General features: G+C 40.4%; 1 protein-coding gene across 3 annotated transcripts; it reads right to left on the minus strand.

Moving 5' to 3' along the window:
• Positions 1–3,596: 3,596 nt before the first annotated feature.
• Positions 3,597–14,440, minus strand: AQP4 (aquaporin 4). 3 transcript variants are annotated; one of them, XM_036244792.1, is made up of 5 exons: positions 13,761–13,793; positions 10,481–10,895; positions 8,722–8,886; positions 8,348–8,428; positions 3,597–4,906 (listed from the first exon to the last, which is right to left on the minus strand). In XM_036244792.1, the coding sequence occupies exons 2-5, from the start codon at positions 10,859–10,861 to the stop codon at positions 4,628–4,630; spliced, it is 906 nt and encodes a 301-aa protein (XP_036100685.1). In that variant the 5' UTR covers positions 10,862–10,895; positions 13,761–13,793; the 3' UTR covers positions 3,597–4,627. The 3 variants fall into 3 exon arrangements, with proteins under 3 accessions (XP_036100685.1, XP_036100684.1, XP_036100683.1); XM_036244791.1 differs by lacking the exon at positions 13,761–13,793 and adding an exon at positions 13,214–13,242; XM_036244790.1 differs by lacking the exon at positions 13,761–13,793 and adding an exon at positions 14,281–14,440 and having other exon boundaries at positions 4,466–4,906.
• Between the last annotated feature and the right edge of the window lie 584 nt (positions 14,441–15,024).

Genomic DNA, 15,024 nt, shown 5'->3' on the forward strand with positions numbered 1-15,024 from the left:
GTTTTTCAATCATCATCAAGCATAACACTTACCTTTAAAAACATTAAAAAGTTTATTTTCACAAGCTTAGTTTTATGAGCTAAAATACCATTCATGGATATCAACCACAATGCTAATACTTTAATAGATTATTTCAAATATTAGACATTACAGTTTAAATCTCCTTAACATTAACTGTAACATTGGAATAACATTTCTGTTAATAAATGACTGTGAATATAACCATATGTTCAGTTTATTCTCACCAGTTTATCATGAATTACAATTTCATTGTGATTTGGGTCATAAAAGTGACAAACAATTGTTTACATATTTTCATAAATTGCCTGTTTATTTAATTAATCCTTAAGAGAATCTAGAAATATATTCCAATGTGTCCTATAAATTAAGTATACTTTTTAGCTCTTTGATTTTAACATGCATGGGTAACACCATAATGACTCTTGAATTTAATGTTTATTGCACATGTTGTATAACATTTATTTGATAATGTATTTTATAAGCTACAGTTATTTGCAAATATGAGCAGCCACAGGTTTTGGGCCCTGAACTAAATGTCTGGGCTTCAAAAAATTACGGGCTTCAAAAGTTATTGCTGTTTTGGGGTGATCTGTAAAGTACTACAATATAAATGCAAAGAGAAAATTTGTGGCACAGAACATGAGTTTTGTTGTACTTTCCAGATAGTAACCACATCTTTCTAATAATTTTGATGCCATAAACATATCATGAAAGACAGAATTACTATTACTATCAGGTATAAAATATTCTGAATTTGCATATTCTATAGAGCTAATGATGAGAATTTATGTTGGTTTTATACTGCTTGATAAGGTGGTCTACTGAGCTCCCAATGTCATCTGCTATTATCACAAAGGCAATTTCTTTGTCAAATGTTCACAACAAGTGGGAATGTTGTCAACAAGTTGTAATGAGGGGCCTCGCCAGAAGGGAGTAGCATTTGAATTTGCTACTCTATTTTGGCATTTTCCTGTTTATTTTAGAGTTTAAACCAGTAAGTGAGTTGCCTGGTTTCAGGGCCCAAGAAGACTATTTTGTGCTATTTAGGATCATACCTCTAGTAATTAATCAGACAGCTTAATTCCATCATCTGTTTTATTAAAATATTTATGATCTTCTTGTAAAATCTTTAAGACTGAGCGGCAGCTCTAGCTAGCACCTATCAATCGCATTAGGAAAATGGTCAGATGATAGAAAGCATAAGAATTAATGAAAAGTGTCAAATGGCAGAAACAAAGTCTAGGAATCTTAAATTTAGGCAGCTCCTTGGGTACTAGAAAATAACTTCCTTCCAGGGTAAAAATTTAGGACTCTGAAGAAAATTTTGTCTTCAACAATAAAAACATTCATTCAAATTCTGGGCCCCAAATTATTTAAAAAATCCCTGAAAACTTAAAAAATGACTCTTACCCTTGGAGCTCTTTGATAAACTATATACATTTTCAGGGTAGGGACCACCTTGCAATTTGGGGGCTCTTGCTGTACTTTTCCTTAGGGAAGAGATGGTTGGCATCATTTCCTGGCTGGGTATAATTCATTTATGTCCTTCCAGTTTTTTCTCTCTGATCTCTTTTCTGTATATCTGTCAGTGTCCCTCTCCTGGGAGCAGCACAAGGCACTTCATTAATAAGAAGGGATTAAAGGAAAAAGCCCTAGTCTCCTAATACACTTGGATAATTTGGTGCCATCCACAAGGCAATAGACCCCTGCTGCATAGATGTCATTAGAAAGGTACAATTTCATTACTTTGTACTGGCAGAGCCTTGAGTGAAATACAAAATATGTTGTCTCATATGCAGAAAAAAAAAAGTACTAAAACTTTCATGCCTCTAAAATAGTAGAAATATATTTTATGCTTTTTACATTTATATTGCCTTCCCTTAGTAATCCTTGAAATCACGCTTTCATTAAATATTGAGCAAAATAAAAATTAAGAGAAAATTATTCATATTCTTAAATTTTATATGAAATATATATATTTTTATTAACTAACACTTGTTTTGAATACCTACTATGTGCAGGCACTCTGTTAGCTGCTGGAAAACAAAGTATGAAAACATCATTTATGCTTTTTTTCAGCGCTAACTTATTGAATACTCAAACATATGGCTGAATAAAAATGATTATGAACCAATAATTTGTAAGAATACTGGTAAAATTGGCTTACCTTGTCTTTGTTAAGCTATTTTTGAACTGGTGTGTTTGCAAATGATCTTTTGAGTGGAACCACCACCACCACCAATGTTAAGTTTCTAAGGGTATAGTATGAAAACTTTAAAAAGGCTGGCATTGCCTGGCCAGTGTGGCTCAGTGCTTGAGCGTTGACCCATGCACCAAGAGGTTGCCAGTTCGATTCCCAGTCAGGGCACTTGCCCAGGTTGTGAGCCAAATCCCCAGTGGGGGCATGCATGAGGCAGTCAATCGTTCTCTCTCACCGATGTGTCTATCTCTCTCTCCCTCTCCCTTCCTCTCTCTAAAATCAATAAAGAAAAAAAAAAAGAGTTTGGCATCAACCATCCTTACAATAGCATCTAGTTTCTTCAGATGCTTCCCAAACAGGAGGCAACAGGCATCACTGGTGGAGGGTGTGGTTGGCCACAACCCTAAGAAAGGGGCCTGGGATTTCGACCTGCAGTGAAACAATGCCAGTGACACTCCCAGGCACAACACTGGCGTGACGACTGTCTGGAAACCTCACACATCACTTTCCTAGCACCGAAGAGAATCAGGTTTAATAGTGGTCCATTATCTCACTGCTACAGACACACAACTGCCATTAACACTAAAAAGTGGCACACAGTTGGAACTGTGCGTGAGAGAAGAAAGCCCTTGATTAACAGCTATTTACACGCCATTCTTCGCAGGGATAGAATTTTGCTTTACTGCTAGCTTTTGTTCAGTGAAATTGGCATTTGCAGTTATTTATCTAAGTTAAAGGCTAGACTACACAGTTAAGGTGATAGGAACTGGGGCTTCCAGAGACCATTCTACTGACATGAAGGCAAAGCAGCACAGGAATGGCAAACTATTTTGATGAATAATCGAGTCAATAATGAAAATACTTAAAAAACATGTTATGTATGATATCCCTACAAAGGAAAGATTGGTCATCTAGTCGGTTTTGAATACAGATGTTCTGATGTCCTTACCCTTTTATTTTACAGGCATCTTGTTCCTTATCTCTCATGCATTTTACTTCATTAAAATATTATTACACGCAAAGTGATGATAATCACTAATTCTATGAGAAGTGAGACAGCATCAGAGACCAGTTTACACCTTCTAGAGTGGACAGAGCCTAATAATAAACAAAAAGTCCAGACTCACATAGTTATGTTCTTGTTATCAAAAATATGTCTTAGCTGCCCTGGCTCAACAGAGCACTGGCCCTCAGATTGAAGAACCTCGGGTTTGATTCCCAGTCAAGGGCACTCACCTTGGTTGCAGGTTCAATCCTCAGAACCCGGGCCCATTTGGGGTCGTGTGGGAGGCAACCAAAGATGTGTCTCTCTCACATAGACATTTCCCTCTCTCTTCCTCCCTCCCTCACACTCTATCTAAAAATCAGTGGAAAAATATCCTCAGGTAAGGATTTAAAAAAAATACGTCTCAGCTAGTGTTTAGATATAGATAACCAAAGTTACAAACAAACAAAATCCCCAGTTTTGCCAATAAATTTTTAAAAATAAGCAAAGTAATTAAGTGGTTAAAAGCTTATATTGTTAACCTCATGCGGTGGATTTGAGGATGTGCACTGAAAACAGAACAACTATCTGAAACCAGAATTCAGATTTCCTTCTTCCTTATTTTTGTATGATGGTCAGTTTCTCCCCACCTCCATAAGATCTTACAAGGTTGTTTGTCCGAGATCTAAATAGATGTCTCTCATGATTTGGATGTTTTATTAGGTGGGACTAATAAATATACAGGATTTCTGAACATTCTTGTAATTTCTGTGTTTTAGTTTCACATTATCTTGCGCATTGAGGAGGAGGAAGCAATATTATGAATTGGAGTTTGGGTTTAAAGTTCGGTATTTGAAATCTAAGTGGAAATAATTCATTAGCAATGATCCCTGTTAATATATGCTTTTGCCGAGGTAGTTTATAAATAAGGGATTGCCCATAAAAAAAGCTTGTTATATTTCCTTTCTTGAATGTGCATGACTCTGTGACATACTGTATTTTGCCACTGACAAACTTGATTTAAGGGAATAAATACTCAAATGAGAATTGGCAATACCAATTTCCTGGTAGAGGAGGAATAAGCTGATAGGTTTGTCTATATTTTCTGTCAGGCAAGACTTAACCAAATCCTGATACACATTTAAAATTGATTATTAATGAGTAGCAATTAGATACACTAGATACATGTTCACTTTGGGGATACTTTGAAATATTTCTTTTATAGATTTGGAATTCACATTAGGTTTCTTCCATCCCTCCTTGGTAAGTAATGGAATACTTATTATCTAGACTGAGTAATATGACATGAAACAACAAACCTGCACATGTCTAATTTATAACAAATCTGTTTCCTTAATAGGTGGAAGGAAATCTGAGGACAGTTCTAAGGGTTCTTGTCTGCTTTCAGTGCTATCTTCTAGTCATACCGAAGACAACACTTCTCCTGAGGGGTCTTTCCCCTTCTTCTCCTCACCCCGGTCAATGTCAATCACGTGTACCACTCCAGGTTTCAGGATCAAGTCCTCGGTCTCTACCTGACTCCTGTTGTCCTCCACCTCCATGTAGCTGCCTTTGGTCTGCTGAGCAGCTTTGCTGAAGGCTTCTTTAAAACGACGTTTGAGTTCCACATCTGGACAGAAGACATACTCGTAAAGGCCACCAGCAAGGACAGCTCCTATGATTGGTCCAACCCAATATATCTGGGGAAAAGATGGAGTTATAGAATTTCAGTAGAGAAAAATTATTCCTATGAATAACTCATGAATATAGAATCTGCTGGCTTAAATTAAGAGAGGGTTATGTATGGGCATGTATAATGGGTCATGTATAAAAACAGAGCAGAATTGGACAGAATATAAGAAATTACATCAAATCCATATCAGAGATCCATATATTGTTAAACGACATTTGAACAGAAAACAAAAAAAGGAAAGACTATTTTCTTTTTTCCTTTCATTAATTACTTTCTTTCCATATTCTGACAATCATTAAAGATAGTTTCTCTTTGGCGGTGGTGCATATTAAATGGGCATAAGATTTTTTTCAACTAAAATAGAAAAAAAAATAGAATTTCTGGAGATTTTCTTAATATTGGCATCTCACATTAGTTTTCTGCACAATCATGATCACAGTACAGATTTTACCATTTTGAGCGTTTGTGATTCAGCAGAGCATGGTAACTGGAATACCAGCTCCACCACTTAGCTTTGTGAGTGTTTGCATCCGTTACTTAACTTCCTAAACCTTAATTTCCTCATCCACAAAGTGGGGATTATAATACTACACACTGCATGGGCTGTCAGGATTAAATGGAAATTTAATTAAGTACTTGTAAATATTTGAAAGCTCCAATTGCATAGTAACCTGCTCCCTTCCGTGTTTCCTAGACAATTTAAAGGTGCATGTGACTAGGCTGGCCATGGCATATTCATTTATGTTACATGCTTTTCCTGTCTAAAATTTGGTGACTCGATTTTATTAAAACCCTCATGGTTTGTTCATTCCCCTTCTTGCAGAGTGTTGGCTAGTCCTTGCAGTGATGACTTGAAGAAAAACCCTGGACTGAGTTTATGGATGATGGTTAGCTGAGGATGAGCAAGCAATTCCATAAGATTTTTAATTAAACAAAGAAGCATTTTATCCTATTACTTATGTATATAGAATGAGCTAGGTTTTGAGTTTGGGATAAAGTTCAACATTTGCTTTAGAGCACATATTATACTGTAGAATATTAGACATTTATTCAAGACATTCACTTGGGCAACAGAAACCCTGTGTATTGAGCCAGCTGTACTTGGTGCTTTTCTCATACCAACTCATTTAAGTCTAACAATAACCTTTGAACTAGATATTGTTGTTATTTCCATTTTATCGGTAAGAAAACTGGCACTCTGAGAGGGTAAGAGTCTTGCCGAAGATTTCATGCTTAGCAACTAGCTGAGCTGGGATTTCAGGTCTGTCAACATTCAAACCACTCCTTTGAGCTGTTACACGGCTTTCCACTAGACACTTTTCCCATCTGAAAAAAACTGTGGTGAATGATTCTGGCTTACCACACTCCCTGAAAATTAATACCAGCATCCTCACTGCAAAGTCTAAGGAAAATTCAACTTTAAGCTAAAGCTGAACACATACTTAACAGGGAAACTGTTGGTAGCGTGGTTACAAGAATCAAGTTTTCTTCTCTTGAACATGAAAGAGACCATGTGAGTTTACCTTCTCCATGGTTTTTCAAAGGAGCCCTTCCCTTAGTGTTTTTACTCTGTTCCTTTGGTAAGATCACCTTGGATATACTCTATTCCGTAAGCTACAAGTCCCACAGGAAGACGAGAGACTGCTAAATACTCAGCACGCTCTCCCCAATCCCATGAACAGGACATGTGGCTGCATGTGCTCAACAACAAGGAAATCTGAATTTCAAGTTGTAACTTCAAAACAAAGTCAGATTTTACTTTAAAGTAACTTCTAAAATCTATAAAGAAAAAGAATTTTATTCTTAAACATACAGAAAATACAGAAAAGTATAAAAAAGAAAACTAAAATAATGCTATTAGTATTTTGGTGTTATTTATAGTTTATCTGTCTATCTATCTGCAGATAAACTTTAACTTAGTTCTAAATTTCACGCACCATTGCTACAAAATGGACATTTACTCTCAGTAGCATTAAGTTTGCTATAAAATAAGGAGAAACTTTGATTCAATCAACAATCTAAGAATTTTCCTACTCTTTAAATTATCACTAGTTAGCCACAACTAACAATTCATAAAACATATTTTCGTGTGCATTTTAAAGTCCTCATAAATGGAAAGTTGTCATTTTCTAAATTTTAATTATAAAAAATAGTTTGAATTTAATAAGTTGAACTAAAATTTATGTGCTTATCATAAGATCTATACACTGTGCATAAAAAGATATCCATTCCTGTTCATGTGGCAAATTTGTTGCGACACAAGTTTGGAATCGGCAAAATGACCAATCTGATGTACAGCATTGTTGACTGAGTCTTTGCTTCTCTGGTTCCTAAGTCTTGCATTTGAACACTGACTCAAAGATTATTTGATGGTGTAGGTTCCTTGTAAGAACTCAGCAGGCTTTCCTTAGAGCTGAGTGCACAGAGCAGCCATGCAGTCTCCTCTGCAATTACACCGTGGCTGAGCGGGTGTGACTGGTCAGTAGCCACTGCGTGCATGAGACTGACACACCAGTGATGTTCTGTTATATTCATACGTTAAAAGTTGTAAAATAGCATTCACAACATACAAATGACAATAAAAGTTAGCCCATTTGAGACTGGCTTACATGTCTCATATTTTTATTGACTATTGTAAGTTAGTGTGTAAGGGGCCTTCAAAGCTGCTACATTATTCATTTGAGAAATTTAAATATTTTTTTTGTAAGGAAACAATTGAAATAAAATTGGTCGTGATATTTAAAAATGGGTACCAGTACTCTCCGGAAGCATTGCCAACACATTAATAAGTAGGTTTAGGCATGAGACTAAAAAGTATGCCTTTTCTGAAAGTCATTTATTTTTCCAGCGATGGTTACGGTGATAATAGGGTAAACATTTGTACCATTTATTCCTCACCATCTGCAGTTCAAATGCTTCCAACTTGCATACTATTAATTGGGTTCGTGCTTTTGTAAACAAAAAAGATAAATATTTTTGCTATGGGCAGTGCTTTTAAGCATTTCATTCTTTTCTTCATTTTTGCAAGTGTATTTTCTGTTATTGCCAGGAAGGCTTTACTTTTAATTATTTAAAAACCATATGCACTACACTATCCTGACTTCAACCTGTTCCACATAGGCAACCTCCATGTACAATGCATTCTGTTGTAGTCTGTCAGATACAGTGCCCAGAGCAGAGCTAACAAAACAAAACAAAACAAAACAAAACAAAACAAAACAAAACAAAACAAAACAAAAACTGTTACTGAAGGCTCAGAACATGTATAAGATGAGATGTTTTGCAACAGATCTGTGCTAGTCTCTTACGAAAGATGTAATGAAGTAGGGGGTCAAGGTTGGAAGTAAGCATGAGAAAGTAGTGAGCAAAATAATGGAAAAAAAAAACCCCACAAAAAAAAAACAAAAACAAGAGCTCCATGGGTAACTGCCCTCAATATGATAGTTACCCAATGGTTTTCCCAATTTCCCGTGATAACTGCAGGTCCGAAGGATCGGGCGGGGTTCATGCTGGCACCAGTGTAATTGATCTATAGGGAAAAAGAAATCAACTTCAGACTTTGCTGAAACAGGTCTACTGACAGGTATCATCCACTGAAATTTGCTACCATTTGCAATGGTAACAAACCGAGGAAGTGAGAACTGTCAAGGTGTTCACTGCCGTTATTAACATTAGCATTGAAAAGCTAGTAAAATCATCACCTAAAAGGGGCAGACATGGCTGGATTCTAAAGAACTACTTCTGGAAAAGGCATTTTCAGGCCAGTTCTAGAGCAAGGATAGATGAAATGGATCAATTATTTAAATGAACTTGGAAACTTACTGCAAATAAATGTCCAATTGCAACAGAAAATCCAATTGCTAAAGCTATTGAACCAGTGACATCAGTTCGTTTGGAATCACAGCTGGCAAAAATAGTAAACACCAACTGAAATGTAATTATCAACTCCACCAGGAGACCATGACCAGCAGTGAGATTTCCATGAACCTAGAAAGAGAAAAATACTCCATCTGAGTTGAAGCAAGAATACATTTTCTATGATAACATATCAATGTGAGAGGCATATTTTATCTGTGTAAAAACTGATGGTTGACATATGATTTCACTTATATGTGTATTTTTAAAAAAACAATAAACAAACAGACTTGCCCTGCCGGTGTGGCTCAGTGGATTGAGCGTTGTCCTCTGGACTGAGAGGTCCTGGATCTATTCCTGGTCAGGGCATATGCCCAGGTTGCAGGCTCGATCCCCAGTAGGGGGGTATGCAGGAGGCAGCCAATTGATATTTCTCTCTCACATCAATATTTCTATCTTTCTCTCCCTTCCTCTTTCTCTAAAAATCAATAAAAACATACTTAAAAAAAAAAAAAGAAAGAAACAGACTAATAGAGAACAGACTGACTGACAACTGACAGAGGAGTTTTGGGGGCTGGGTGAAAAAGGTGGAGGGATTAAGAAGTATCAATTGGGCCCTGGCCGTTTTGGCTCAGCAGTTGGAGCATCGGCCTGCGGACCAGAGAGTCCCGGGTTCGGTTCCCGCTAGGGGCACGTACCAAAAAAAAAAAAAAGAAGTATCAATTGGTAGTTTCAGAACAGTCAGAGATGTAAATTACAACATAGGGAATACAGTCAATAATATATAATAACTACATATGGTGCTAGGTGGGTTCTTGAAATACTGGGGGGAACACTCAGTAAAGTATGTGATTGTCTAACCACTATGCTGCACACCTGAAACTAATACAAAATTATATTGAATATAAACTGTAATTGAAAAAAAAATTGATGGTTGAGTCTTCTATCTAACTCCCGATTAGGTCATTGCCCCTGCACTGCCCCACAAAAGAAAGTATAATAAATTTTACTCATTTTGGGTCATCATAGGTAATTAATTACTCTTACAATGACTAAGCAGGAGTTTGCACTGAATGTTTTTTTTTACAAAGGAAACAAAATGTGCAACTGCTGTACTTAAGACTTTCTTGAGAGTCTTATAATTTTATAAGGCAATGATTAAATCCATTAATTAGATTTAAATTAATTAACATGTATTTCAATTAAAATTTAAACTGTGTGTGTGTGTGTGTGTGTGTTTAATCAATCCTGGTGCTGAGCTAATATATGATAGTCCTAATAAGCTAAGAAGCAAGCTAGGTTCAAATGTCAATTTACTTTTGTAAGTGTGATCCTTAACATAGATCATTTAAACTTCACAAACATGACAAGAAACAAATTGTTTCTTCTGCTAGTGAAACAAAAAATAATTGTAATAAAAATGTCTATATATATATATATATATACATATATATATATAGTGTCACTGCGATGGGAGAGGGAGAGGAAAGTACTAACACAATTTTTGTGCCATCGAGACTTAGTAATATTCAATAGCAATCAATGATTTCACATAGATGCTTGCAATGCTGCCAGAATCAGGTTTCACCCTTATAAGAATCATCAGACATCTTCTGAATATACATTAGCAATTTTAGGAAGGTCTCCCAGGTCACCAGGGTGTCATTGGGTAGAGTCTGCAAGAAGCTTGAAGTCCTAGTTTGAAAATAAGAGCTAAAGATCCTACCGTGGTGACCCCCAAGCCCCCCACCACACTAGGAGGTGTGACGAGGTAGAGAATCCCAGCTCCGATGATGGCACCCAGGCACTGGGCTGTGATGTAGAAGACAGACTTGGCAATGCTAATCTTCCTGGTGCACACCATGGCCACTGTCACAGCAGGGTTGATGTGGCCCCCACTGATGTGTCCGAAGCATTGCACCATAGTCGCAATGCTGAGTCCAAAGCAAAGGGAGATGAGGACCATGTCGACAGGTAAGGGCTTTTCCGTTCCACCCCAGTTGATGGTGGATCCCAGGCTGAGGAGAACAAAAATAAGCATAGCCAGAAATTCTGCTGTGACTGCCTTCCAGAAAGCTTGCGTCCAGACCCCTTTGAAGGCCACCATGATATTCTCTCTTCTACACAAAGGTCCACACTTACTGAAAAGAAAATGAAATCAGCATCAGAAGTTACCAAACCAGGATTTATGAATTCAGGTGAAGACACCAGGTCTGCGGGCTTATTCTGTTGTGGAGAGGTCTCCCCACCAAAGGTTATTTGCATATCAACAAAGAATGCTTTTGGGAAATCTCTGTAATTAATTAATAGTCTCCTAAAACAATAGTCAATAGATTGATACTCTAGTCTCCTTTGATTTAATATGAAAAGATACTCCAGTTTGCCTGGGTTGTGTTGCTCAATGGTTAGAGCGTCAGACCATGCACCAAAGGGTTAAAAGTTCCCTTCCCAGTCAAGGGTTTCGGGTTTGATCCCAGGAGGTGGTCAGTGGTCTGGGCATTGTTTGGGAGGCAACCAATCGTGTGTCTCTGTCACTTCCTTGTTTCTCTCTCTCTCTCTCCCCCCTCCTCCCTCCCTCCCTTCCACAATGGAACAAATATCCTCAGGTGAGGATTAACAACAACAGCAAAGATACTCTCGTTTCACTGGAAAATTATTTAACGTCTACATCAAGTTCCTTAAAGAATTAATAAAATATAGTCCCTTTGCAGTTAATTTCCTCAGAGCATGTTTTAACTTTCAAGGTCCTTTTTTATATGCCACTTATATTTTGAACATCGAGCAATATAACAGGGAAGTTTTCTTCAGTTTTATGGTTTATTGCTCAAACTGGCATTCTGCAAATGGATTTATAGAGCTGATTTGCCGTCCACTCTCCCCGAGGGGAAATTCTGGATTAAGGAGACGCCTGCTAGGAAGCCCGGAATGCTGGGAGTCTGTCTCTGCAGAAGGGGGAAGGGGACCTCATGGTGACAGGCAGGGGCAGTAGGATCACGCAGGGCCTTAGCAGAGGTGGGGATACCCTCCCGCTCCCCAGCTAGAGGGAGAAGCCGGAGGGGCGCTGAGCACTACTCCAAGCGAGACGCGAGGCACTGGGACCCGGACGTGTCAAACTTTGGCCTTAGGGGCGCCTCTCAAAGGGCCGAGGGAAGTGGGGGTGGGGCGAGCGGCCACTCCGGGAGGTTGCTAGGCTCATGGGCAGTGGCCAGGGGGACAAACAGAGCAGCCCATCAGCTCAGACCCGCCCCCTCCGCACCCGTCGGTCCCAGGCGACCCAACAGCCTCCCCTGGGAAAGCTGCGTCCTGGCTTCCGCGGTGCTTTGCACAGTTAGGGGACAGTCCCTCCTCGTGCTGGACTCTTTCCCAACCCCTGACGTTAGCCCTCAGATAAACTCCCCAAGGGATCCTGGAGGCCGTGTATGCCAGCAGCACCCCAGGCATCCAGCCCACCCTTCAGGGGAGCCAAGTGCGGCTGCCGGCGAGGCCAGGCAGAGCTCCGGAGGGCGAGTGCGCAAAGGGATGGGGCGAGGGACACGGCGGCCCTGGGCGCAGAGCCTTGTGGAAAGCGGTTTCTCCCCAGTGTCTTCTTGGTGGCTTTCTCACTTCTGCTTGGCCCCGGGAGACGGCGTGCAGTGCCTCTACCCGGGGAGCTTGTGTGTGTTGGAAGGTGGTGAAGGAGGATGGGAGCAGAAAGACCGCCTTTGGGAGTGCAGACACTTTCTTCCTTAGATCTGTTTTCCTCTTACTGTCTGCTGATCCTTGGAGCTGGGAAGGAATGGGATTTGGGGATATGAATGCCAGCAGCTCATACTGGAATGAAATGACTAGGAGTCCCCTATGGGGGGCAATTACCCCATTTCTCCGTTATTCAAGACTTCTGCCCTTATCCTTCACCTGGGACAGCAGCGAGAGCGGAGTATGCAGAGCATTTAGCAGAGACTCTAATCACAGCGGGCTGTAAAAAGAGTTAGGCAAGAACGCCAAGTATTTTAACAGATGAGAGTGACTGCAGCCCACCCCTCAATATATTACTGAGAGTGAGCCCCTCCCCCCTCACTCAGTGTCCCAGGAGCCTTGGTTCCGGATGGCCAGCGGGGCAATCCTGTGCCAGAAGGGTTAAGGCAACTCTCCCTTAATCTTTAGGAGCTCAACTCAGCCTCTGGTTTGACATGGGGCCTTTCTTCAGAGTTGGAAAGAGAAGCACATTTTCTGCCCAAGCCCAGGTGGCTCCAGAAGGGGAGGGAATGGCCAGCCCAGTCCCAGGCTTCCACTGCCCAGTGAACTCCTCTAAATGAGTCGTATAATTACAAAAAGGCTCAGCTGGGAGGCAATGACATCACACTCCCTAGAGGAAGGGAAAATAAAGAGACAAAAAAGAGCACTTGGGATGGGGCAGGGAAGGCGCCCTAGGAGAGACATTAATAATATTCCAAGGAGGGAAGAAAGTCAAACAACTCACAAGAAGTGATGAGGGTGGCTTCCGAACTCACCAGCAGCCCACGGCGTAGCTGGGGTGGCAAGGGGGCAAGGTGCTATCACAGGTTCTGGTTGTCTGTGGCCGGACTTAGTGGGAAAAAGGAAGTGTACCAAGAGAAATCTAAGGAGCAGGGTGGGCAGGAAGCACAGGTCCCCTTTCAGCAGCACCGGAGATCACCGGGAGGGGCGGGCCCTGGGAAGAGGCCACCTCCCGGCTGCACCCCTTCTTCCCTCACTTTCCCCAGCTCCCTGAGTTCTCTTTCTGCTCATTCTCTCACGCATCCGTCTACCTCTCCAGGGACCTAATTTAAGGAACTCAGCTCCTCTTTCAGCTTCAAATTTTCATCAGGAAAAAAACACACACACACACACACAAAACACCCACCAACCCCAACCAGATCAATGTACTCCTTAAAGAGTGCATTTAGCTTTTTTTTTTTTTTTTTGAAAACCTGATCTGATCTTCCAGGGCAGAGTGACTAGCCTCAGTGGGCTGTGAACCCCTAAGTTTCCTGGCAGGGCTCTCATACCTGTGGTCTTAGAAGTGCTCGCCCCAGGGCTCGCAAAGCCTCCTGCTGTGATCCTCAATGTTCCCTTACGTGTTCACGCTCACTGGAAAGGGATCAACACCATTTGTTTTGCTTCTTTTGCCCCGGAACAAAGGGGGCTTGTTGATGTGCCCAGATTGCATTGAAAGGGGTGCATTTCTTTCTAGCTGAACACCCAGCCAGATTCACTCCTGGATGGCTGAGCCCCTGACTGAGTACCTTTTCTGATGAAAAATACTGCAGTTAGATTTACCTCCATAGGGTCATTTTCCTGTGCTTTCACAGGTCTCCAGCATATGGAGGGTTTTGCAACAAAGCATCCCTTTTCTGCACCCTTCTCTATGCTTCTCTTATAAATATGGTCAGTGCTCAGATCTAAAGAACCACCCACCTGCCCTCTAGTTTTCTCCTAGATTCTGCCAGAGAAGGCACTTTAATAAAAGAGTCAGAGTTTCATCTTTTGGTCCTGAGCATTGTTCCCTTAAGGCAAAGAAGGACTTACCCCCACCGCCTTGCTGCGGGTCTGTCACTCATGCCTTCCCTGGCCAGAGTGCAGCTCTCATTGCCTGCCCACAGCTCCCAGTGCGCTGGGAGTCAGATTACGGCCACTTGTCTGATTGGGTTTTTGGAGTCTAGGGGTGGAAAGATTCTGCCCCAATGTGGCAATCGCCAAGTTATATTTGAACTTGAAATAACTTTTCTCTACCTGATCACTATGGACACAGGGCACTTCAGGAACACAAAATGCTTACATTATGTTTCTTTAGCTGGCAATCTTTGAAAATGAACATTTCTCCAGATCTTTATCTTTCTCCCTACCACAAGGAATCGCTGAAGATTTGTCTTGTTTGGTTGTGTGTTGTAGTTGAAACTGGGCAACTGTGAGGACACAGCTTTGTGTATCCAGCATTTGAGGTGAATTGAGAGGCCAGTGTGCTCACTTTTGAGTGGCAAAATATTCAGTGGCTTTGTTTGAAGTTTTTTATCTGGGAAGTGGCATTTTAAGCACAATGGATAACTGCAGGTCCGTTTGTAGCCTGGGCAGCACTGATATGGATAATAAGAAATAGAAAAAAATAGGTAATAAGACTTCAGGATGCTTACCTGGTTGCTATATTAATAATAATTGTTGGATAAAAAGAAGCAAATTAAAAAATATAGAGGTTGGGTGGGGACAAAATTATTGGGAACTGTAGGTAAATTTAATTTCTAGAAACCTAAGGACAGGACTGAGGGCATCATTTGT

The sequence above is a fragment of the Molossus molossus genome, unplaced genomic scaffold, assembly GCF_014108415.1.
Source record: "Molossus molossus isolate mMolMol1 unplaced genomic scaffold, mMolMol1.p scaffold_m16_p_6, whole genome shotgun sequence".
Lineage (NCBI taxonomy): Eukaryota > Metazoa > Chordata > Mammalia > Chiroptera > Molossidae > Molossus > Molossus molossus.

Excerpts from the sequence above, each read along its gene's own strand:
- AQP4 (XM_036244790.1), bottom strand. The coding sequence starts at position 14,312 with ATGAGTGACAGACCCGCAGCAAGGCGGTGGGG. Across the intron at positions 10,896-14,280 it reads CCCGCAGCAAGGCGGTGGGG|TAAGTGTGGACCTTTGTGTA; the intron begins GTAAGTCCTTCT and ends TTTTCTTTTCAG. Across the intron at positions 8,429-8,721 it reads CAATTGGACATTTATTTGCA|ATCAATTACACTGGTGCCAG; the intron begins GTAAGTTTCCAA and ends TTTTCCCTATAG.